The sequence below is a fragment of the Gavia stellata genome, chromosome Z, assembly GCF_030936135.1.
Source record: "Gavia stellata isolate bGavSte3 chromosome Z, bGavSte3.hap2, whole genome shotgun sequence".
In the NCBI taxonomy this organism is placed as follows: Eukaryota; Metazoa; Chordata; class Aves; order Gaviiformes; family Gaviidae; genus Gavia; species Gavia stellata.
The window spans coordinates 47,416,413-47,443,445 of NC_082637.1; the positions used below are offsets into that span (position 1 = coordinate 47,416,413).

At 38.9% G+C, this 27,033-nt stretch overlaps 1 protein-coding gene across 1 annotated transcript; it reads right to left on the bottom strand.

The window, feature by feature from the left end:
• Nucleotides 1–750: 750 nt before the first annotated feature.
• On the bottom strand, nt 751–23,958 carry HSD17B3 (hydroxysteroid 17-beta dehydrogenase 3). Its single transcript, XM_059834216.1, has 11 exons — nt 23,805–23,958; nt 21,720–21,766; nt 15,572–15,647; nt 9,007–9,114; nt 8,210–8,277; nt 7,004–7,039; nt 4,835–4,869; nt 3,725–3,806; nt 2,015–2,080; nt 1,551–1,700; nt 751–861 (listed from the first exon to the last, which is right to left on the bottom strand). Exons 1-11 carry the CDS (start codon nt 23,956–23,958, stop codon nt 751–753), a joined length of 933 nt encoding a protein of 310 aa, XP_059690199.1.
• Nucleotides 23,959–27,033: the final 3,075 nt, after the last annotated feature.

The window sequence follows — 27,033 nt, forward strand, 5'->3', positions numbered from 1 at the left end:
GATATCGGATTAGGTAAGGAGGACTTTCCCTTTGTGAACCCATGTTGACTGTGCCTGATGATTGCGTGGTCCTTGAAATGCCTTTTCATAGCACCCAGTATGATCTTCAAGGTATCTACAATCAAAAGGTTTGCCTTCTGGATTCATCCAGGAATGCAGAATTACTGCTTATTTTTTGCCTATGCTCCTGCCTCCTCCAGCCCATATCAGATATTGCAGAAGATGAAGTCATTCACAGGCTCCGGACAGAAATACGTTTTTTATGGTTGCAGACTTCCAAAGGTCCAGTGTGTACTTTATACCCTGAAAGCTTTCTTTTTTTCTTCTTGCAAATTTCCTTGACTTTTCAGAAGAAACCAAAGACACAAAACACTCACTGAAAGCATCAAAATACACTGTGAACAAGTTTGGAAATAAAGCAAATTATTGGTTTATTCATGAACATCAAATAAGTGTAAATATCTGTGGACTCCAAACTTATGTTAAAACAGTAACAAATTTTTTAGAACCTATCTAAGGCCCACAGTAGTCACTGGAACAGCTCTAGCAAATTTTATGGTCTTTGGAAGGGGACAGGTATGAATTTGCATAATAGTTTCATTGGATCAAATCACTTATCACTTGATAGGTGATTTGGATGGTGCTACGGCTCGAACTGATTTAATTCTTTCCACATTCACACACAGAGACACAGTAAAATGCATCCTGCTGGGGTTTCCCATTGTACATCTTCTGAAAAAAATGACTCTGTTAGGGGTTCCTCCACCTCTTCTTCAGATAACTGGTAAATGCATGCAGGACTGCTTCTTGAAGTCTGTCGCTATGGAATACCCACAAAGGGATGAACTGCAGGACACATGCCTTCAGAATAATCAAGCAAAAACAATACAAAGGCAAAGGGTTATATGAACCTCTTGCAAGAAATTAACTGAGTATTCAGAAGGGTCGTAGAAAACAGTAAATGCAAAAGCTTTTACTTCATACTTTCAGTATGTATGTTTCTTTCAGAGGGAAACGTTCATCCCTCTCAGTTTTCAGCAAATTTGTTCTTGTCCCTACACTTTCATTAAATGCTCCTCGTTAACAGCTGCCATGTATAAACATTTATTCTATTTTGTTAGCTTGGTATCCTAAGGAAGTTATGTTTATGTGATAGCACAGTCTGTTTTTATGTCCTTGCCCTTCCCCAATAATAACTTTTGAATCTGCTGACCAATTTCTGTAAAGGAGTAGGGGTCTCAGAAATATTCCTAATAGGGTCATGAAAACAGGCAGCTGAAGAAAGGATAAAAACTAACCAGATATCAAACTGAGCTCAGCTCAAGACACAAAAGTGGAGAAAGCCACACTGTGCTGATACCACTGTGGTTTACTTGTGTATTCCTCCCTTCATAGTTTACTGGTGCCGTATTAGCCCTAATAACCTATTCACTGTTTCTCATTTGATGTCCAACCTTAAAGTCTCTGAAATCAGTCAAAAGAATCTGCTGAGCCCAGAGAGCCTTGGTTCAGCCTTTGGGACCCATTTACACACTACCAAAATCAATTACCAGCATTTCATGGGCTAAACATCCAAAAATCTGATCTCCAAAGGTGACATAATCCAGTGATTCACCAACAAACTCTTCTGCCGTCTTTGTAATAAGACTGGGTTTTTGGTACATTGTCATTGGAGTAGAAACACCGTAAGGAGCCACTACCTAAAATAAGAAATCATAGTAACAGTGTAATGTCATCTAACATTTAGATAAGACCATTGACTCTGCAGAATCCTACAGCATCTGGCAAATTATAACAGATATTTGCAGTGGAATAAGGCACTATATGGAATAAGTAATTGTACTATGGTGGAATCAGGAAAAAAGCCTATAGCTGCCTACAGGTAAGAGAGAAAGCTTTGACAGGGTCACCCAGCACTTCACCAAGGATGGCTACACTATACAAATTTAGGCATCTCGGATATTCTCCAAGAATTTGTTAAAATGAAGGCAAATATGGCAAGATATAGAATCACCTGTATGATAATTCCCTTTGCCTTATACTCTGCTTGTAGTGCTTTGGAGAAAGTGCTTATAAAAGCCTAGAATGAAATAAAACAAAATAACATTAGCATAGGGAACTAAGTACTTTCACACATGCTCACAAATATGTGTGAACAGGTCCTTAGTAAGAATGGCCAAGCACCATATAACCTAAGGCACAGTGCAGTGGTGAAAAACATAGAAATGAACTTCACAAGACACATTTTCTGCTGGTGCACGTGAGCAATGACAAGTGTGACTGTTTATCTGCACCAGAAAAGATGGAGCCTGGCATTGGCCCAAGCCAGATGTGAAATAAATACTACTGCGGACTGGACTGAAAGGTTTGTCACATCTATGAAAATGCGGAGATATAAATGCCTGAGTCCCACTTATTCTAGCTCTTGTTTCATGTGGCTCTCATATCTAGCTAACACCTACCCTGCCAGCTCAAGGCTTACACTGCTGTTTCTCTTGCAATAAGAAGGGGAGTGAAATACAACTCATGCCTTCAGTGTACACCTATTGGCATAGCCTACAAATACGATTTTCGAAGTCATGTATTTGGGGGTTTTTGTAGCTTCAACCTTTAGGGTTTATCTTTCTAAGCTTTTCTCCACACCATGAAGAGTACACATAAACTAACCTCTTTGTGTAAAAGTTAAGGTTCTTTAGGAGTGATCTTAGGAGTTAGATCTTTGAGAAATATTCAGAAACTTGACAACATTGGATCACTCCTCTGTAATTAGAAATATAAAATTCCTAGTAAGGAGAAAAAATTACGCTGTTTCAAAGCCATCATTTGATAGGTCTTACAATTTAAACACCAATAGTGTTGTGATATTGTATGAAACATCAAAATGCTGACAAGTAAAATAGTTTTCTTTCAGGGTATTGCAAAAAAAAGTCCATTTAAAAAGAAACAAAGGTAAAAGATACCCACAAATGAAAAAAGTCAAAATAATACAACCAATATGTACTATATTACTTTGAAATAACATTAACTAAACTTTTTAAAGGAATTAATATTGTCTGATTTGAATGTAGTTCAAGTTCTGAGTAATGTGAAACTTATGTTAGAAAGAGAAAAAGGAAATGGAAAACTAGAATCTCTTACCAAGAATAACTAGCTTTTTCTTACCCAGCTGAAATTTAGCTATGCTCAAGCAAATATTGTTAGAATTTTTAATTTCGAGTGAACCTGAGCTGAACAAGTTGCTTTTGGAGTTTCAATAAAAATCATTCACTTCTCATTTTTATGAGCTCTAGGATTTTAATTCAGAGCAAAATTTCAAAGTGAAACCTATGAAGTCAGGCAACTCACCACCCACCTACCAGGAATTTTATTCTTGGTTCCATAAGCAAAATCTAGCACTTCCGTGCATCTACAGTTTTGAATAAACTAGCTAAGCCAGCCTGGTAAAAATCATCACTTCCCGGAATGAGGATAGACTGTGAGCACTGGTATAATACTATTTAATCAAAGGCAAAAGTGTTCCGATGATCAGACATACCTTCAGCTGATTTCATTTACATAGCTTCACTGATTCTTAGTTCTCAGCCAGTGCTCATTTACACCACTTCATTATTTCAGTGGAGCAACACTTATTTATGTCCTGAAAACCTGGCCCTATACTGCTGATACAAATGCTTTGGTAAACACTTGATCGGGATTTCTTTATAAAGCAATGCGAATAACTTACCTTAGAAGCTGAGTACATTGTGTATAATGGACAAGGGAAAGTACCCAGACCAGAGGACAGATTCAGAATAAGACCTTTTTGTCTGAAATTTAGTTTAAACAGTTACATTCAGTTTACATTTGACAATATTATAGTAAAAGCCTGCACAAGTTTAAAACAATTTTTTTCCCCCAGAAGGCATAGCTCTCCTATTATACTGTAGACTACACTTTAAAAAGACCCAATTTTTATGGTTTAGTTAGGTGCAATTAAGTCTAAACCAGCTAAGAATAATGTCATAAGTGAAATTTAAATGCCTAGTGCAATCAGAACCATGGGAACATTGTATATGCTATTGTACATCTAACAGAGCAAAAACTTCCATCAGAGGAAAGATTTTATGCTCCTATGTAATTGGTAGGCCCCTTTGCTCATTAGCCAGCACGTTCTTTTTCCCACTCCATGCATCTGTTGTTCTAGCTTCCCTATTCACAACTCCCTGTACAAATCACTAAAAACAATTCATTCAGCAACAACCACGAAACAAACAAACCAAAACAATTAAACAGTAAGAGCTTATTTTGTTGCCAAAACAAAAAGCATGCACTGTCCCTCTCATTGTTAACAATGTTTTCTAGAAACTCCATCTGAAGACCTTAACTTCTGGTTTAAGGACCAGCATGTCTAAAATACACATTGTATTAAAAGGAGAAAAGGCATCCTTAATTGCATAGCTGAATTAATCCCTCTGATGTAGTACAGGTATTTCCAGAGCTTGAAAACTACTATTCCAAGTACAGCTACCACTCTTAGAAGAATATGACAATATATTCAAATGCCATTTCTTGCCTAATTAGACCCATCACATGCCATTTTATTTCTGCAACACCTGTATGTTTTTACTGGACTCAGACCTATATTTTGTATTTTCTGTCTTGTTCTATAGTTGACTGACAATTTGTGGCAGTTCCCGTCATTTATTCAGACAGCACTAACAGCAACAGAAGAAAATCTTACTGATTGACACACTGTAAAGTGCAGAAGTTAATAATGAAAAAGCACAGCTACCACTGAATGAACTGGAGGTAGCAGCTAAAACCTATTGAAAGTTCTATAAAAAATTATTTTTACCTTGGCTCCATTTGTTTCAAAATTATTTTTGTCATCTGTAAGACAAATATGTTTAAAATTATATCCATTCTCCCTCTTTCTGATTGCGTGCTTCAACTGATCTTGTTTTATTCCACCTGCTCAAGCCCCAGCCATATGTATACAGTTCAAATAGCTAGAATGTGGCACAGTCAAAGTTTTGGAAAATATTTTAGAAATGCTAATGGCTTGCAGATCATCTGACTTGTCAAAAAACCCCAAAGGTTAGTCTTCTAAGTAGTGAAAGTCTTATGCTTAACCAAAGCTTTTCAACAGTATCTGAACTTCATCATTTTTCGATACTGAATCATAACTGTGAGGAGAAAGTCGACTTCACAGTGTTTTTCCATTTTCACTTCTGGCTCTACCTGGATCAGAAATAGAAAATCAAGAAAAGAAAACTTTTTTTCTGCTGCCAAAGAGAGGTTTAGGGTAATTTTTGATGCTAACTATTTAATCATCCATTCTTATTTTAACAACAGACCTAATAGTGCTTGTGATTTCTAAAGTGCAATTAAATCCATTTGTAGGTAAGATATCTGCTTCTGTTTGTTGTATTTGAAGAACGTAACTGATAGTAAGCCTAAGTCCCTACAGAATTCATACTCATACCATTGACTTTTTATAAAACATACATAATGTATGAATCTTCTCAGGATAAAGGTGTGACTTAACTTGTAAAGGGCAGAAATGAAAAGTAGTGCAAAAGAATGATGCAGCGTAATTCAGTCCCTGTTAATTCTGTATTTTTTCAATAGTGTCATTGTGCACAACACGATAGTAAGAGCACCATGGGGTTCACAAGCTTCATTTTCAGAAAGGATGACAATGCACGTGGGTCACACCAGCTTGGGTGAAGGGGAATTTCCAATTAAAGTGGAAAACATGGGAAAAGGTCCTGCTTTTGCAGTGCTGAAAATCCCGCTGGCATCTGTGGGAGCCAGGAATACCTGGAGCTTGAGCACCCCACTGCAAGAAGTGGTGAGGAGGACCCTAGCAGGAATCAAGGCAGGGAGCGGGGGAAAAAAAAATGAAACAGATTTAAAGGTGATTTGGCCCTAACCATGAGGAATGCTGGTTAGGAGCATGATTTCTTCTTTGTGTGTTGGAGGAAGGTGATTGTGAAAGACTGAAAAGGATGTGGTTGCAGCAGTGGGGGAATGGGATCGCCAGGCCCTGGTGAGGCAGAAGAGGTTGATTCCGAGGTATGTGTAAGGTGAGAAATGATAAAGGGAGAATCCTTTTGCATCCAGACTGAGAGGGTACAAAATGTTTGCCTGTTTTTTGTGAGGCATCTATATATAGCATCCAGATATTGTAGATATTTCTCTTTTGACGTATAAATGGAATAAAACCTAGGAGCAGAAAGTTCACCAAACTACTTCATGGAAGAATTTGTTTCAACTGACCGATATTACATGATTTACTATTTGAAGTCATTAAGCAGCAGTACAAATTTGGGATGTAAAGTTTGCTAGCCAAACAAAGATGAACATCTGTTGATAATTTCCATGTCATATTTAGAAAGATATTAGCCAAGGCTGAGATGAATTACAAAGCTCTTGTTCTGCTCTTGTTCGTGTTAACATGCTGCTTGCAAACAGCAGAGCAATACAAATCTTAATCAGAGGTGGAAAGCATGAAATACTAACTGCTCTTGTAAGGGAAGTAGCCAAACAAAATTAATACCAAGAGGTAACAACACAGAACTGGGAGTCAGCTCCTTACGTTTCTGTCCTGCACTGATACAAAAATATTTTTACAGAACGGAATTGTGTCAAAAATGCACATACAGTACAAAAAGTCAAACTGCAGATGTTCCTGTCCTGAAGATTTTGATTCTAAAATGAACCTCTCTGTTTAGCAAAACCAACATGTTTTTGCAAACTGTTTCAGCTGCAGTGTAACGATGTGTCTCAACCGAGCAACTGTGTTAAAATGTTTCCAGTCAGCTCTGATCAAAATATTTCATGGGCAGTAGAAACAGACCGGGTCCTTCAAGTAATGCTGACATTCCTGTTAAAAATTACTATCTGCAGATAAATTGAATGAAAATACACAGGAAAGCTAGTTGGTCGCTCTTGTGTGGGACTAATTTTTTTTCCAATAAAATAATTACAGATGTAACACAGGTGCGAGTGTGTCACATACCTTTGTAACAGAAATAACGTTGCAGTTGATAAGGTTCTGCAGGAAGCAAGAAAAAAGTAAGTTCGTAGTTAACTTCACCGAGCTTGTAGCTTATCTAGGTAACAAAGCTAGCAATTCCAGCTGGAAAGCTTTCTAGCAAGGCAGTTGCCTTTAGAGCTCTCCTCTGACTGTCACTGACTGTGCCTAAGATGTGGGATACTCACAGGCAGGTGGGCCCTGATTAATTTTATTTTAACATGGCATTCAAACCTGCTTTGCACCCCTTTGAGTCTGTGCCCTCCCTTTTACCCAGCCACGTCTTTGCACGTGGCGCAACCTGGGAGGCTGGTGTCCCGGCCGTGACGGCACCAGCAAACCGAGCTGGACGCAAACGGACAACAAATTACAGAGGTGCCAGGCTGAGACTGAGTGGCTCTCAGTGACAGAGGTAGACTGTCTGTGCAGCAAAAGCACTGCCATGTAGAGATATCCTCCCAAGACCAGCAAGCAAACACAAGTCGTAGCAGCAGCAGAGCTGCCATCATACGGCTGCAGCTCTGAGGGAAGCAGCCTGCTTGGGGGTCTCTGGTTTGTAGTAGACAGTGATATATAGACCGAATGGATTCTAAGACAGGTGCTAGCAAGAAATACATTTAGAAACTCCATTTTTTTTCATGTCTAATACTACAGAGGTAAATAACAATAGGGCAATGAAAAACTTGATCACATCCTTAATCCTGTCAAACTATTCTACATGTGTAAATTAATTCTCCCAAAAAAGTAAACGGTGTTTAAATGAGGTTTATTTTTTCATTTTTTTAACATACTCAAGCAATGGTGTTCCAACGAAAGCAAGTTTTAATAACACTAACAAGAACCCAACCCTACAGCTGTGGCTGTGACCAGGCTGGACCCCATTACATTACATGTGAGCAGTGAGCCAGAGGGGCTGCAGATCCCTGCTACAACCACGCCAGCTGCGCTCTCCCCTCTATTGCTGAGTGTTTGCTGCAATTTAGTTGAAATCTACTGTTCTTTTTCTCTTGCAAGCTCTTCTGAGCATTAAAAACAAATCAAAATATGCTCCTTCAGGCCCAGTTCTTTTCCCGCTCAACTGAACAGTTAAATACGCGCTGATTGTAGCAGGGACAGAATCTGTCCCTTGTTAAGTGGAATTACAGTTCCTCATTGTTACATTGGAAGTAGAAACCCACAGAGTAATCCTACCTCATCTATGTCTGGTCCATTAAGGAAACGGCACGGAAGAGGATTATGAAGCATTCCAACATTGTTAACTAATCAAAGGAAACATAATGATAAGAACAAAATCTAGACAAAGTGTATAGTTCAGCTAGTTAAACAAATGGCTCCTCCTCGAGACTGAGAAACATTTGAGCTCTATGTGAAGAGAAATGCTGTTTAGCATTGAGTCTTATTCTCACTGAAGTCATTGGTACTGATCATTACTGACTTGAGGGAACAGAAAAGCAGTCTGTTGCTACAGTTTGGGCTTTTGTTTGTTTGTGTTTTGTTGTTGTTTCATTTGTTTCACTGTTAAAAGGAGGATTTTCTTAAAAAAAAAAAAAAAACACAAAACCAAAACTTCCCAAAAAAACACGTTTTCATTGTTGCTGAGTGGATCGTACCAATTAGTGTTAGCCCCAGGCTCATTTCAGATTGAATGTAAGAATTGCGCACAGCTGTAAAACAACCAATAGCAAAAATTAATTCCTTGAGGCCAAAGAGGGAAGAAGTCACCCCACAAGCTGGATGCTGTTTATAAAGCGGCAGAAGAGGTTTCACAATAAAGAAACCACTGTACAGGGGAACAGGAAGCCTTTGGAGATTCTTAATTCACTTTTAAAACTTCTTCATGTTAACTAATGCTCAAATGCATTAGGCAGCTGTACGCTTGGTTTTAAGTGTTGGCTAACAAGTTGTTATGACACATCATTTATACAATTCTCTGTTTAATACACTGCAGCCATAAAATACTCTTCCATTAACAGACCTTAGTGACTCACCCAGAACACCAATATCCAACCCTTGCAGACTTTTTTCGATGTTCTCATACACTGAATTTTTGGTGAAATCAGCTTGTATAACCTTCACCTTTTGACCTGTGGCCTGCTCTGTAATTAAGAAAAAGAAATAGAAAACCCCTTTGCATCTATCCCAAGAGAGGGACAACTGTAATTAAGTAATGGGAGAAACAATCAGATGTCTCATTTAGTAGTGTCTGCTGTAGAGTAACCAATTGTTTTAACTTTCTTGCTTTAAAAAAAGATCAAAACACAAGCAAAACACTCTCGCTGTACCCAGTTGTTTTCAAGGAAATGGCCTGGCAAATACAGGATTAATTTATGCCCTGAAATCAATGGAAGTTCCCTCACAAAATCTAAACACCATTTGGTTCTTCAGTAAGAAAAATACCCCAGAAATAAACAACACAGGACTTCTTCCCCTTGTTATCGTAATATTTATAAATGAACACTGTCAGCATACATTAGACAAGTGAGTGTGGGTGCCAGATCCTCTACATAAGCACAGTTTTGCAGAATTGTTTTAAAGTGTTTTCATGTATAAGATGAACATTTTAACAAGCAGAGCTTATCTTTTCACGTAGGAGGAGGGAAAACAGGGCTGGATGTGATGCAGTATTTTCGGCATTATTTTCAAACAAGTCCTCGCCTATTTTGACATTTGCACTGCTGTAGATTGAACCTTCCCCAGGACTTTGCAGGACTAAAAGGCATTTAATGAAGGGTATAGCTTAAATTTTACAAGGTCAATTTACACAGAAGGGAAAGGGAAATGTGTATGATTTTTCCAGTGTCATTGCTATGCAGGAGTGGAGCCCAGCTGTACATTACAATTTTTCTCAGCAGTTGATTTATTGGTGTTCATATTTTCAATGAAGCTTCATGAGGAAAAGAGGTAGAGGCTCTTATTTACTCATTTTAAAGGCAAGGTTCTCTTTTAACGGGGCCCAGTAAGGTCTCTTCTAACTGGATGTTCACATTGTAAATTCTTGCTACTAAACCTGCTTTCAAGTTTTATGGGCAACCTGAAATCCAGATGAAGTATGCTGAAAAAGTGACAAGCGAAGCTTGGAAATGTCAGTAGATGATCAGATTGCAGACTCACTGCAAGTGGCAGGAATTCAGGTGCACGTGGATGGCAGAAAGCCTGCTTTCGGTCCTTTTTGGGAAACTGTCTCTGCTTGTTTGGAGCCTGATTTTATCATACAGGGGACAGAGAGCATTGCCTTGAATAGGAATCAGACTTGCTAATTTCTACGCGGAAATCTTGCCTCATCCCTTCTGTACATTCAGAATTTAGGAACAGGCGTTGCAGGAGAGCAGGGCTGGCAGAAAGCTGGCTTTGGGTCCAGCAGGCCAGTTTGTGACAAAACAGTTGGAGGGCGAGAGGGTGTTGTTCCCTCCCAGTTGTTTCCTCCTTGCCCCTCGCTACGCTGTAAGTCTTGACCACTTCACGCTATCCAAGTAACACAAGTGGTCTGAGGAAACAGCAGACACTCTGACTCCAGATCCGAAACGCGGGCTGCGTCTTGTGTGCAATTTTAGAGGACATCTGTCTCCATGACAGAAGAAAGGAGGAAGGAGTGCCCTTTTTCTTGCCCTTTTTTCAAGCTGCAGTTGTGTATATGAAAGGGACGAAACACCCTTTGAACCTTCAACCTATAAAAGCAACTCTAGTGGCAAATGACCCCCCAGTGGTCCCCGGCCGGGGGAATGCTACAACTATAAAGAAAAGGACGTTGTGAGTGTAAATGCAGGGAAGGGAAAGAACAGAGCAACAGCTGGAGCAGACACCTACAGTGACCTTCTGATTGAAGAGCTCTATAAACAAAACGAGAGGGTCTTAAAAAGTGTAGTGATGTTGTGGCCATCTTTCTTGCGGGCAATGAGAAGGGCAGCCAAAACTAGAGCAACATAAAATGGGATCAAACAAACCAGTTGGACTTTCTCTGCATCCCCTTGTCTGTACAGAACGATACTGCTGCAACCAGCACTGTCAGCCAACAAACAAGTACTCCAGATGGCTTTCCTCTGTCTCATTTAAGAATAAAACAATATATTAAAAAACAATAAAGCTATCATGCTGATAAATGAATTATCCAGGGATAGCTCTTCAGAAAACGATAACAATTCTGCAAAAGAGAGAGCCAAAAAATAATTTCCGATGTTTCTTATGTCTCTCCCTCTCTGTGACAAAGATTTATGACAGTCCTTGAAGACACAAGCCATTCCAAATCTTTTTTAAAAGTCCTAGGTATGCCAGAAGCAAAAAGCCTACTTTTTCAAACATCAGGACAGGTTATTGTCTTTTTTAAAAATTAAGAGAAAACTAATTTAAGAAAAATTAAAAACTTGAACTGAGTTGTTAAATCTGATGTGTTATAAACTGTATCATTAAGAAGGATACATCCAACTCCTTCTGACCTCAGATCACTTGGGAATCCCACTTGTCAGATAGGATAATGTGCTGCCTTTCAAAATTTACCAAGAGGAGAATAAATCAGGATGAAGCATGAAGTTGATCAGGACATGCAGTCTGCCAGAAACCCTCCCTTTCTGTTTAGAGAGTTATGAAGATCTTCTGAAAACCCGAGGTAGCAAAGTGAATGCATGAGTGTCACAAGAACTGATCTTTGCAGAAAGAGGAGACCCTTTTGAAGTACTATAGCAAAATTTGAATATGACGAGAGAAGCACTCAGGCTAAGATGGCATTCATATTCAGTGGAAATTTGCAGAGAGGAGAGCAAAATGAGAAGTCATTTTAACAAGAGAAGGAGGTTTAAAAAGATTTAAGACTGCAGAGAAATACAAAATTTTCTGTTAGATTGTAAAGCACAAGTTCTGGGTACGTTTTGAAAGTCTTTTGGAGAAATGCATCTCCCCAGAAATATAAGATAACTCAGTTTCAGAAATAACAGAAAAATAGAGAAGAAACAAAAAGACGGAGTGTAAAAGCAGAACTGCAAAAGATGATAGATGATACCAGAGAACACAAACTCAGTGAACTAAAAAACATGGGAATTGCTACTAGTTACCAGAGCACTCAGAACACCGGTCAAGGCCCTGAAGTGCTCTGTTACGTAGTAGTGCGTATTGGGAAAACAGCCCTGAGCAATAATGCTTTACCTCAAGTGATCAGCAAGGCACAACAGGCATTTTTAACAGCCTTTAAGGATGAAGGAAGGGTGTGCCAAGTGAGTTGTTTTATGCTAGTCAGTGACCTCAGCCTTGTTACTTGCTTAGCTCTTGGAGCCAGCTCTGCAAGGAGAAGGGGCGGAGGACACAGTAGACCACACTGGAAACTGAACCTGCAGCAGCGGGGACAGCTAAATGAATTAGCACCTTTACAGGTCTTAGTGAGAGCAAGACACATTTGGTTCTTGACAATTCTGTGGGGTGACTTTTACGTTCACTGCTTTATTTTGTACTGACAGGCACGATTCAGGTGACAAACCCGAATTCATGAACTGCATGCTTATCTAGTCTAAACTGGTGTAGCTGTATTTTCTAAGGTTTTCTGAGGGTCACACACCTTATCCTTCCTTAAATACAGATTTGTTTATTCTCAAATAAAACCCAAAACCCAAAACTAAAACCCAAAAAACCCTACTCTTGTTGTGAATAATTTTTATGTCTTACAAAAGTGGCTTTTTGTTTGTTTGGCATTAACAGCTAAACAGTACAGACCCTGGTCATATAAACAGATCCCAAAGTGTAACTTTTCAATCAGGACCTAGCTCTGTCTGTACAGCTTGCTTAGGAAGTATAGGCAGAAGAAATAAAAAAGGAGTGCAGCTAGTAGCATTCCATCATTTCTAATCTCCTGGTTTTATGGTTTGATCAATGTTTCACAACCACAGTACTAAATGTGTTGAATGAGCAGTATACCTGGTATAACGGTCCTCTCTGTCTGCCCTCCACAAGACTTACTTTGTCATCTTTTATCTCATTCTAAATGAGCTTTCCTGTCCAAACGGATGGAAATCTGGCTTTTAATTCCAGTGCTTCTTTAAAGAAGTGTTTTTCTTATGGTGGGTTTCTGCCTGCTACAGCTCTGAGAGCTGTTCCCAGACCCACCTGCGGCTCACAGGACTGTTCGAAAGCCAAACACCAAGGCCTGTGGAATTATCCACACTTTAGACTCCTTTCATTTACATTGTTCTGTATGCACACTGAATGTGACAGTATGATTAGGCAAATAATATTGTCACATTGAAAAGGGAGGCAAGCCTTTTCATTATGGTGTCCAACTGATTGGAAAAAGATATATGGTGTAGCTGTTAAGAAAAAGGAAACATGAGTAATGCATCCAGTCCTACAAGAAATTTACGCTGCCTACAACATACTTTTTGTCTCTGTCTCCCTGTGCTTTAATCTCCTTGCATGTTAGTTCAGGGTAATGATAACTGCTTGGAGAGAGACACTGCTTGTTTAAGCAGTTTAAAAAGAAAAAGTCAGTGAGAATTAGAAAATTTAGAAAACAGTAAAACCATTCTAGTTAAGTTTCTGCTTCATTTTTAGTTTCTGCTGTTTATTTACTCACATAAAATCACAGTAAGTTTAACTTTTCTTCCTCCCCAATGACTGCTTAGCTTAATTACAGTGAAGCCTGAGTCTGCAAATTGGAATCAGTGGAACATTTCCAAAGCTTTAACATAAGCTCATGTCCAGAGCTCCCTGCTGATTTTAGTGGCCTCCAGATCAGAGAGTCTGTGCTTTTCATCACTGTATCTTCCTCTCCTTCCTTTTGTTTGTGCCATCTACTTGTTGTTATGTACTCATTTCCAACCTGACACAATAAGTAACACGTGAGTCTCTCTGGGCTTCAGCCAAAACCCAAGGAAAACAATGAAAAGATCTCACTGGGATTGGCCACCAATTCCAGCAAGCTTTGGGAAACCTCTTTATGCCCTCAGACCAGCTGAACATGGCATGGAAACCTGAACGGTGTAGGCTGAGCTCCTGGGCTCACACCATCCACCTTCCCACCCCTTGGATTACATGGATAGTGCGGCTGCAGTCAGGGAAGCTTCCTCACGTGCGAAAAGTCACGGGTTACTTTTGCATAAGGCATAGGAGTGTTTGTAGGCTATCATCTCAGCAGTACCTTTCAGGACAGGACAAGTCCTTCTTTATGTGTTGCTATACAACTCAGCACAGTATGGCCTCAATTAGGAAGGGGGCCTGTGGATGGCCTTATAATAAATCATAGTGCAAAGGAATTTACAGTATGTTATCTTTCGGGGCTCCACCACTTTTTTCCTTTACTTAGCTATGTTAGTCTCAGGAATCTTACTGTTTTCATTCTTTCCTTCTGATCATAATTTACAATGCAAAGAAACTATAAAAACTCCTCAGCCTTCTTTTTCCCGAGGTTTCTATTATTTTAATTCTTTAACATTTAGCTGCAAAGAAATGCAACAATGACACCAGGGCTGGCACAATTCCCAAAGAAGTTGATTTTTTATGGCTGTTTACTTAAGACAGGCTAGTGTAGGCCATAGTCACATTGGTCTCACAGATACAGCTGCTTATAGAGACTCTTCAGGGAGTTAGTGCTTTGCTCCTCTGATACCCCTTGTGTCCTAAGGGAAAACAAGTCTGCCCCTGGAAAAAAAGGGAGGGAAATTGGACAGAAAATTTCAGACTCCAACCCTTGATTTCGGTAGCTGCAGGTTCAGAAGTCACAGGCTTTTTCACCCACTTCAAATCTGCTACATCCCTGAGAGATGCACCGCTCTCCCTGCAGATAAGGATCCTGGACCTGATACTCTGTTGGAGCCACCTGCCAAGGTGCCAACCACCACCTGGTTAAAGGCAAGTCTTTCTGACAGAGGTGTAGTCTTGGGGGGACACATGCTTAACACAGGAACCTGTGAGTCAAAGAATGTAGTGGATAGAAGCCATGAATAGAATAAGAGTCAGTGGGAAGAACAACCTTGATTACAGCAATCTTTAAAGTTAATGGAAGCTATAAACTCATTTGACTCCTAAAGAAAACCTAACTGTCAATCTTAACATATTTAAACAAGCCATTCCCCGCAGTAAATGGTGAATTTCCTTTGAAGAAAAGAAAGGGAACATTAATTCTAAAGACATACTATTTAACCGCTTTATCAAAAGCCAAATATAACTTGAAAACCCTAAAAAGCTATATTAATTTCATTTTTACTCCTTTGCTATGTTCCAAGAACTAGCCTAAAGGTAACTTTTCTATCCCAAGCATAAACTGTTTCATAGATTCCTCCGACAACTCTCCTTTGCCTGTATTTACAGATTTTAAGGGTAGCTGAAGCAAGTAAAGAACCCACATTCACTTTTTTTATACAACCTATTGCACTGTTTGAATTATAGCATGTAAGTGATCCATGACCAGAAGGGTTCCAGCAACACGGTATTACCAGAAATTATTTGCAGCATTGGAGCAATACCTGGGGCTGTATCTGGAATAATATCTGGGGTCCTACTGTACTGAGGAAATAGACCTCCAGATCCCTGTAAAGCCAACTTTATAAATGGGAAGATAAGTTTGAGACAAACACTTACCAACTTCAGAGGCTACTCTCTGCAGTTTCTCAAGAGTTCTGCTTATCATAACTACATTTAATCCACGTTTTGCCAGCTACAAGAGAGGAATATAAAAGTTGTTAGAAAAGAATAAGGTGACAAGAATCTCTACAATTTTTCCAGTTTTGCAATAAAAACAATTATGGATTTTTTAAAATTGCTTTCATTCACCTGCCACCTGCCTAATGGGAAAAAACCAGATATTAAAACCACACCAAACGATACTCAGGCTTCTAATAGTCTTCCAAAACACATCCTTCAGTGTATAATCCTGGACCCTTACAAGAAAAATACACTGGACAACAATCAAACCCCAATAATATGAACAAAAATAAATAATCTGAGCCAATTTCAAATGAATGAAAGTCTGCAGGGAGTGAAAGCAACGTGACATTTTCCAGAAACATATTTTTATTTTGACTTGGATTTGGGAGGCCAAATATGTTGATGACTTCCTAGTCATTTTACAACATCACCTTCCATCCTCACATTTTTTTATCCTGAGGAAGTAGATTAAGCATATTGAATTGAAAGCTCAAGAGTTTGAAAGCATTTCGACTTTATTCATTTTTTTTTAATAGAAATAAAATCTCATGCAGGTCAGCTGGATAAATTTTAACTGTTTTTTTTCATCAGATGCAAACTGAAAAAAAACCAAAAAGGAAAACAACAAAAAAAGGTGAAGTCCATGCATAAAAATTCAAAATACAGTCACACAAATATACATCCACAAAGATGTTGGTAATAGTTGAATTTTATTGCTGTGAACACCATTTAACACAGCAGTTCGTTTATAGTCAGTTTGGTATTACCACGTGCAGAACAAATAGAGAAGAGTTTTCTCTTGTTTTCCCGAGGCCTCCCATTCCCATCAGTTAAAGAGTTTTAGGCAAAGCTTGAGAGAGAAACATGACCCCAGCTTGTGAAACTAAGTTATTAACAAGAGGAAGCTGAACAGAGTTGTGTGGTAAAAAAAGGAAAGATGAAGCTGAAACTAGAAAAATGCCCATGAGAGCAAGGAGAAAGAGAGCTAAATTAGTCAGCACAAAAGGTAAAGCCAATGTCATCTGAAAGTACCAGGTTTGCTTAGAAGAAGAAACTAACTGGTGAAGCCCACACACTGACAACCGATTAATTTCTGTAGCTGACTCCCTGCAACGCTTTCTCCTTAAACCTATTTGAGTGAAACAGTTTGTCTTGTTGGGCTCTTCTGAAACAATGCAGAGAATGTTAAGGAATAGAGACCTTTGTTCAAAAATTCACTACATCAAGAATACAAGGGGCAGATGGTCTATTAAATGTATCAGTCGCAACCATTTGCATTTTCAGGACAAAGACCATGCTCACAATTCTGTACTTTTGGAGACACTCTCACATAATTGACGGGTGCTCCAAAGAGACCTGCACAGACTTAGACACTCAGGAGTTTGACAGCTTATTTTAAGGGCTCCATTTCAAGTTCTCAGGAAGAGAACTCTAAATTGCCTGCATAGTGGAAGGTTTCCCATTGTCCACAAGGAGCTTGACTCAAGCTGTTTCCAGTTGGAGACATGGTCTCTGTTTCCATGGTCACTTGCTCCTTTCTGCCATTTGGAGGTGTTCAGATGGGGATTATTTTAATTCTTGTGTCTTCAAACCCAAAACCAAATACTAGCCATGTCATATACAGAGTAAAAACAAAGTTCTACTTCACTGGGCTTCTCACTATAATCTCAGCTATGTCTCTATATTTCATTTGGTAGAAAAATCCCCCCAAAATATAAGTAAAAAATTATTCCTATTGCTAAGATTGCATTGTATTTCAGCTAAAAGCACATGTTTGTGGCAATCTTATAAAAGTCTTGCCCATTGGGTGAGAGGACTCTCCCTTGCTGCTGTATACCAAACTAACCAGAATTATAAGGCTGTAGCAGCCATTTCTCAAGTCAAAGGAGGCTACACACCTGACTCCTCTTTTTTGCTTCCTCACCCACACAGAAAACGTGCATCCTTTTCAGAAATAGGTTTCACAGGACATTGTAACTACCATGAGGTTCAAATGCACCCTCAAGCAAACAAAAATAACTGCTTAGAAAATAATTTCCTGGCCACCCACAGCGAAGGTTAAATCAGCTTTAACACTACCACGTTTCAAACAAAGGTAACTTTTAGTGTGGACGTCTTTAGCACAAAGCCTTTTCCTAACATAAAAAGGCTTTGACGTTAGAGGGTGGTGTTTCCCCTCACAGGTAGGAATAAGCACCGGCTCCCAGCGGTGTAATGTGAAGCTGCTTGTGTTAGGAAATCCTGTCTCCTAGTGGCAAAGGACTGAAATGCTCCTGAACCGCTCAGAAAGCTAAATGACTCTAGCCGTAACGAATTACAACTTAGTACTTAGCAATGGGGCTAATAATGAAGAAAGATCAAGCAGGATCTGCACTCTGGAATCTCACAAGCTCCTTCTTTAAAAGGTTAAACCAACATTAGATTAGTATAAAGTCACTCTGCATTTTCTTGCACATTTTTGCAGCACAGTCTGAGATGAGTTTTTAAACAATAAAGCTTCATGAAAGGCAAGACACAGGTGTTAGATTCAAACCATGCATGTAAGTACTACAGTTACACTGAAAAATTGGTTATACCCTACACGGATCATTAGATATAATAATTTAAAATCCCTAATCATGCTTTATGGAATCTGTAGCTGCCTACCGTAAATTTCCACCTATTACGAATGAGATTCTTCTCTCTTCTCCAAGATTGTGCTGTTATGGCCTCAGTGTTTCACCCCTTTTCTCTCCTTGCCTGGGGTTCAGACCTGTAAGGTCTCTATGATTCGAATCTTTCAACCCTTTTTGGTCCAGCAGACCAGGACTGAGACAACAGGGCAGAAGGATTCTGCAAGCTTTCTGCTAGCTCTGCACCTGTGCAACACAAGTAGAATAGCAGTATTTCCCGGAATAAATCCAGGACCAAGTGGAGTAATTAGACTGCGTATGCAACTGCAGTAGGAAAACTCAGATCATACTTAGCTTGTATTATATTGCTGGTAATACTATGCACAAATTCACTAAAAGAAACAAAGGTTTAAGATTTGATAAACTGTTGTATTAATAAATGAATGCAGTGCCTGTCTCAAAATGGTCTGCTAAAACATTGATTTAGGCACGAGCACTGGCCTGACTTATAAGAGAGTTATGAACTATTAACAATAACAAAAATGGTGACCATGTGAGCCACTAACATTCTGTTTGTACCCTGACATCAGAGGAGACGTGTGCGGAGGCTAAACCATAAGTCTCAGAATATGACCTGGTCTCATCCATAAAACCAGTATGCTTGAGGTGCTAAGCCAGTAACAGATGCTAAAGCACATCTGTAGTTATTACATCAGAAAAACAGAACAAACAAGACTGCACCGGTACCTGAAATGCTAACAGATGAGTAGAGATGTGACAGCCTAGCAGCACACTCACAGTTGACTTATTTCTGTTCCTTGTTATAAGTCTGGTGAGTCTAAACCCCATCAGCCCAAGAACTAATAGACCAAATCTAACAGAAACCTGGCTTTTGAAGTAAGTATAGCAAACTTGACCCAAAATCCCAGTACTCTGACATCACAGTCAGTTAAGAGGTTGGGGTCTTTATGCTCAAGGCCAATTGTCCAAAATCACCCTGATGTGCTAGAATTATAAACAGAGACTTCATGAAAGCCTGGACTTTCATGCAGAAGAGGATAAGCTCAAGCTGTGGTGCTTGCCTCTCAACACAAGCTCAGAAAATTAAAGGGACAATAATTTGCTCTGACAAACCTGTGTCCTGCCATCAACAAAGTAGTATTCTGAGACCTCACAGCTGCCGGGCTCTTCATACTGCCCCAGTCAGCTCTTGAGCTTAATAGACTTAGCAGAGACCTGTATTTAGCCGTAAACCTTGGAAACAAGGGTACTGAACCAGTAAATATTGTAATCTTTCCTTGGACCTCTGTCTGCCAGGTTTTACCCAATAAACCACCTACTGGGATTTCCACATAAAAGACCGAACAGAGAAAGCCACATCACACTAGCCTTCCAAAACACAAGAACTGCTCTCCTTAGTCTCCTATACCATATGCTACCAACAAATGTGGAGTACTTACATTAGTTTGTGATTAATTTTCAGCCTATGCCTGAGCTCAGGATGTCAGAAAGAGATTCATCACCTGTTGTCAGAGCTCAAACTCTAGAAGAACAGACACTGCGGCCATCAAACAAGGCTTGCCTTCACATCAACCCATAACACCAGAGGGACCTATGCCAGACGAACATCAGAGAATTTTGTACCCTGACATCAGACCAGCAAGACAGTAGTGCTGAGCCAGAAACTCCAAATGTACACAGGCATTAAAACAGCAGGATCAGATTTATTTATCCACAAGCCACACACAAGTGTATGCTTTGACCTCAGCCACCAAGATGATGTGCCAAGCTATGAGCGCATGTGGTGTGGGCTTTGGATCTGCCCCACAGAGCAGTAGCTGAGCACAGCTTCAATCAAAGCGATGGGGAGGAAGGTACATCTCAGCATGGATAAAGATGGCTCTTAGTCATCCCACAAAGGCCAAAAATAATGAACAAATGTTCCACAAAATCTAGCCATGTCCAGCCAAGCTTTTTTTAAAAAAAAAAATCACAGTAGTTGTTTTATTTTTTCTCACGGTGTAAAGAAGCCATTCACGTGCTATAACTGGCCTTTTAAATGGGATTTACTTTTGCATAACCCATATAGCACAAAGGAAGCAGAACAATGACAGAGGCTGTGATCTAGGTGCCTGCAGCCTTCTCATGGATAAAATATCACCAGGTGCTCACACACAAAGTTAGTTCAGCAAGCTGCATGTGCTCCTGACTACACTCAGCGGTGTGGTGCTAAATAAACATTAAGCATTTCTGATGTTTCCTCTCCCTGTCTTGATCCCATCGCATTCCCCCCTAAGTATTCATGAGGCCCTTCCCATTTGCTCATCACTACAGCAACACACTGAATAGACAGAAGGCAACATTTTCCCTTCTTTCCCACAGGAGAGCTTGTGATCTTTATCACAACTATGCTAAATGTTAAACTACAATAGCTGGTATTTGTCTTTGTGCTCCCTACATTCAATGCACTTTCAAAAGTAGTTATTGTATTGCCACTCCCAGTAATGAAAATCATGAGGTAGGAGCTTAAACAATGCACACACTTAAAAAGACTATCTTAAAAATTCTGTAAGTTAATTCAAAAGCAAACTAATTTTCTTTTCCTGTGAGATATATAATTTATGAGCAGAAGACATCACATCCAAACTCTTGCCTATTACAGGCTGCTAATTTTCACCTGGTTACCTCAGCTCTGAAAACAACAACTCATGTTTCATTGCTGTTTAGCTTCTAGAAAGGGAGCAGGTTTTGAATGAAGACACCCAAGAGAAAATGAACCATTCAGCCACTATCACTAACAGCAAGGCTGTACAAGATGGTACAAGGCCACCCTGCCTTCAGTGTTGATTAGCATGGGTGAATAGAGAGGGACTGCTGTAGTGACTGCACAGCAGCAGCTACAGGGTCAGCACAGAGCTCCTCTCTCCTGCAGGCTTCTAGAGCTATCGATTCTTAATTAAACCATTAGGTTTCCTTACAATTCCCATAACATGTAGTTTATATTAATTTACACAGATTTCTCCTTTATTTGTTGTTTGAGATATATCTTTAAAAATCTGTTTGGAAGTGTAAATGTTAGAAAATTACATTTTGTGTGTTACTGCTAGAGCACCCCACTGAAAGTCAAAAAGCAGATTACCTGTGAAACTGGGTAAAAAAGGACAATGCAGGCAACTTCCTAACCTGGACAGAAAATATGAAATTTTTTTGATTACTCAGTGTTTCCATTTTATTTTCTTGGTCTGACAAGACCATTGAAACATGAATGACTTTCCTCTGAAATGCAGTTATCAGCTTTCTTTCAGAACTTGATTAACGTTATTCTGCACATACAGAGGAGAAGGATTAGTACCATGTTTGTCACAGTGGCTTTGAATCCCAGAATAATTTTACTAACTTGCAGAGACTGATGAAAAGGTAGCAATTGCCATTTTGTTAAAATAAACTTAAGGGTAAGTAATCTATCTTACCTCAAAGGAATATGCTTTTCCAAGGCCATCTCCTGCTCCTGTGACCACTGGAGAAAGTAGAAATAACAATCAGGATTGTATTTGTAGCTCTGCTTTAGCTTGTTCTTTCTTGAATTCCTAAATCTTCATCATCTCTGTTTCCTGAATGCTTCTACTAAAGCACAGAATCAATCTTCTTAAAAATTTATTTCCTTATGACTTTTTAATCCGTTACTTTGTTTAGCACATTTTGTCTTCAAAGCAAATCCCTCCCCACAGTAACCTATCTGATGCAGTAGGTAGTTATTACTCTCATTTTCAATGGGGAGACACTCTGCAACAAGTCAATTTCCTAAGAGGTGGTAGCATTTTCTCCTGTTACTTATTTTTACAAGTTCTGCTTTGCAAGTCTTTCACTTACATGCTGGTGGCAGAATTGTGGGCGATAACAACCAAAACTGATACAACACTTTCTCACACAAGAAACCTGTATGTAAGGAAACATCACAGCAAACTTACAACCATCTATAAAACGTTCTTCCTTCAGAGCTGTCCTATTCATTTTACCTTTAGATTTAGTGTAACTGGGAAAGTAAACAAGGTTCAGCATTTGTAAAGCACCCTGAACTTTAAATATTACACAAACAAATACTAAAAAGGAACTTTAGAAAGAAAATCCTTATCACCTTAGAAATAAAGAAGAAATAAAGTAGGAGAGTGCTAAAGCAATTTCAAGGTAAACCTGTTAAGTTTTCAGAGCAGAACTGAGTCAATGTCTAAAAAATGTGGATTAAAGACTTCTAAATTGCAAGAGACAGTGGGGAAGCAAGGTGATTTTGAATGGTTAGGTTCGTTGCCAACCGAAGAACAATTACTCTCATTTCAGAGAGAAAAGACCCCTAAGTTAAGCAGCAGTGGATCTTTGGCTCTCTAGCAGACCTGCAGATGAAAACCAAGAGTCTGTTGGAAAAGAAGCTTCCACACCCCAACTTTAATTCTCATGATTCTCAGGATCTCACGTGCCATGTGATAGAGCAAATCATCCAAGCCTTATGAATTTTACTGGGCCGAGAAGACTTTATGTTTTTAAAAGGACAGAGTATAAAAGGTCCACTGAAGTAAACAAGTCTCTTAGCCTTCAGTGGAAACAAGGACTTTACACAGAAAGTTCCCCAAGCTGCTCCTCACCTTATGCACAGAACAGAGGTCCTTGCCTCACTTAAATCAAAATGCTTCAGAAGCAACTGGTATTCAGGCAGCTCTTCTGCAAAGGAGTGGATTTCATTTCTTATTAATCCACTGTGAGATGTGCTTATTAAACACGTACTCAATCCAGACACACCAAGTCTCTAATGCAGGGCAAAGGAACAAAGCACAGGAGTAGTGTTCGGGTCACTTCTTACCAAGATGCCACCGTCAGTGACATCTGTAGCCCAGGAATTCAGAGACTGTAGTACCTGTTCATTCTTGCTTAATACTGATAATCTAACGAGCTTAAGAAAAACATCAGTGATCAGTAGGAAAAAGAAGGTGTTTATTAAACATTTGTTATTTTATGAGAATGTGTAATATCTTTAAAAAAGTACTGCCAAGTTGCAGTCTTTGAAGTTTCTAGGCTAGAGTAGATTTGGCTCGTTAATGATACCATTAAGGATAGTCACCAATTTGGAAAAACCAGACTGGAACAAAGTCACCAGGAACAAAGAAAAGTTGCTTTGAAGAGTGGAGACCACATGCCAGACATAACTAGTTGCTTCACATATCAGGAAACTGAGGATATAGGCAATACTAGTAAAACTAAAGCATTTGCAGTAGAGAAAAAACATCAGAAGTAGGAATGGGGAGAGAATTCACATCTATACACCAGGTGCATGAGCTGTTACCAGTTTGACTATTTCTCTATTCTCTCCAAACGCAAAACCTTCAGGCTCATAAAACCAAAGTTACTAGGAGAAAACAAAAAGAAATTAAGCAAACCGCAACTAGTGGAAACTGTGTTTTGCTCTGAAAGGACAGGGTAAGCAAATGCAAGGAAAACCTCTCCTGATTAGTAATATAACAATCCATCACTCAGTAACAAGAAGAAGGTGAGGACGTTTCCTTTACCTGCCCATTCTCCCAGCGATCGAAAGAAAGTCTGAGGCAAAGCACTCCAGATATGTGGGAAAATGTATTTCATAAATCTGATGCATTTTACCAGAGTACAGAAACAGATCAGACTGCCAATAAGAGTGAGGAGCTGATGCTGGAACGCTTCCATGGCGAGGGAAGGCAGTGAGCTAGTATGAATCAGTCGCTCTCTCGCCGGGAAATGCCTCTTTCCAGCACGCTGCTAGTCTCCGGGTACTGGCAGAGAAGTGAGAAGTCTAATCAAATCACGTGATTTTCTTTTTCCAAGGAATGTCCAGGGTTTAGATTAGAATAACATCTCTACATTACACCCAGATTTGTAAACTACTGAAAAAATCCAGACTAAACAATGATTTCTGGCACTTGCTTTAGAGAAAAGGTTTCACTTGTTTTCTGGAAACTACCCAAGAACAAAAAGAAAAAAAAAAATTATTGTCATTGTTTAGGATTCATAGAGACTAAAGATGGGTCTAAAGCAAAACCCTGGATAAGAATACTCCAAGTCTTGGGGATAACACACATCAACACATCAGCACTACTTCTTACAGCGCCGAACAGTTAAACACTAGCCCAGACACTTCCAGGGCAAGTTCACACCGAACTTGTGCGGAGGCCAGAAAAATAGATTTATCTACAAATTTGAAGACAAAACAATGAAAGGTTACTAAAGTCACCTAATAATTTCTATACAGAGAAAGCAGTATTCTATAACTTTTCAAAGAACTTTCTGAAAAGAGGTTAATATCATTACACCCATTTTACAAAGAGTGTGATTATGCCATGAACAAGTGCAGTAATCTATTAACAAGGGAATAGAACTTTCAGCTTTTCTCAACAAAGTATGTTTGAACTAGTATTAAAGTTGAGGACATGTATCGAAACCTTAAGGGGAAAAAATGCTTACAAGAACAGTATCTCACTACAAGACGAAGATGAAATCAATGGAATTCAGACTTCAAGTGATTTAAAAAAATTTTAAGTTAACATGGAATTTCTCAGGGAAGACACAGAAACAACCTTCACTCTTCTTCGTAGTGGCAATTTGAAACATTATCAATTTTTTAAATATCAGTTTAAACTGGAGAAGTGGAACACTGATGCTTACACATGCACTTAGGATAAAGTGAAATAAAATTTGTCTATGCATTTTAATGATATTCTTCCAGATTTAGCATGAATCATCTTTAAAACTGAACCTAAACCTGACACCCAGGAAGTTCTCCAACTGAACAGCAGCAATATACGTTGAGTGTCACCTTACTGACACCTTCAGCCAGAAAACCACAATATGCAGACGTATTACAGAGCAAAGATGATGTCTGAATCACAAGGAATATAACACTAACTGTAACAAGAAGATACAAAAATCATTACCATCTCAGCTTAACAACAACCCAGTTTCCTCACACATAAGCTCTCTTAAAGTATATTTACTGTTTTCTATACCATAACACCTCGTTTTACCCCTTAAGTAAGGCCACTCAGATCAACAAAGATCTGAATATTAAATATCAAACAGTATGTACATACAATCACAAATTCCCCAAAGAATCATTCACTATTCAAGGAATACTTCAAATTTTAACAAGTTGCACTGTGTTCTTCATATGCAACAATGATGCTGAATACTTCCTTGAAATGCAAAAGAAACAAAAACTTTTCTATTTGACAATGGAACCAAAATGCAAACTTCTACAGCTGTTGGTCTTTTCTTTTGCACTTCCAGTTCTACCCGTGCTCCCTGGACATTTTGTTTTCCAGAGGCAATGAATCTGAGATATGCTTACAGTACTTCATGGGCCTAATATTTCTAAATCAGGCTGAGATGCTGAGAGTAAAAATAATAAATTCTTATGAATGTGAAGAATTGTTCATACAGCCCAGTCTAAGTTTTTTCCTGAGGTATTGCTTCTCTGACTTTCACAGGAATCATTGCAAGAACCTTACACATTGCATGGGTAGAAAGCTTCTTTGGATGACCACAGCGCTTTTTCACTCTTCACCTCATTCCATTACAGCTAGCCCACTGCTAAGCAATCCCTATAAAATTAAGAGTACAAACAGATCAATGTACAGTACAATACTCCTTTCCAATACAGTTACCGAAGTCTCTTTGTGTGTTCCCTTGTAAATACACCTTGCCACCTACAGAACTTAGAAAGCTTTAAAGTTACTGGACTGACTTCTGAAAATCAAGTTCTGTAGCTACCAGCATGTAACCACAAGACACTTCTGTGAGGGAATGTGACTTTCAGAAACCAATCCAGTATTTCTTAAAACTAGCTTACTTAGTAATTCTTTTAAATATGTATTCTGAAGACTAATGTTTGCTCTAACGGTTTTTACCATTTTTCCGAAAGAAAGAAAAGAAAATGAAGCTTCACACAGCAAATAAGTCATCTAGTTTTACAACTGTTTTAATATTTCATTAAGCTAATACGAAATCTGTAGAAAACTAAGGTTAGGACTATCTACAGATGCATTCTAAGAGAAACCAGTTTTAAATTACTACTATTTTAACTGAAAGACACAATTACTGAGGTTCTGAATGAAACAGCCATTTCCATAATTGTCTAAATTCTAACATGAGAGTTGTGCCTGGTTGAGCCCATATTCCCAGAGTTTCAACCACCAAATTTACTGGACTCAGTATTATCTCCGCAGATACAGAGGAAAATAGTAAGTGACTGAAGCTGAGTTGCTTTGTGAAAGGATGCAAGCACTTGCAAGTTCTTCTAGATAATACCTACTTTTGACTATTCCTAAATTTGTATTTTAAATTATTCTGAGTAATACTATCATAAAGCCTTTGGGAATCAGGTCTGTATTTTAGGTGAGAAGTCTAAGTCTGAAGGACTTCAACATGACATGATCAATTAATTAAATAGAATCACTTCCAGTACAGTACAAAATGGACTAATGAAACTACTTCAAGTACAGTATAGCAGCTGATCATACAGAAAGCAAATATTCATGCTATCCATGTGTGCTTAAAATCATTTTATGTGTCCATCCACACAAAAAACGAAAAACTTCTTAAAAGTATAATCTGCATCTCTTTATTTATAAAAGGTACAGCAAAATATTAATGAATTAAATGCATACAGTAGCTGCTCCTTTGTGGGAACTAGATCTTACTTAGCAGGTGCCATTATGTGTCCATTCATATTGCAATCAAATGGCTCTCATAATCTTTTCATAATTA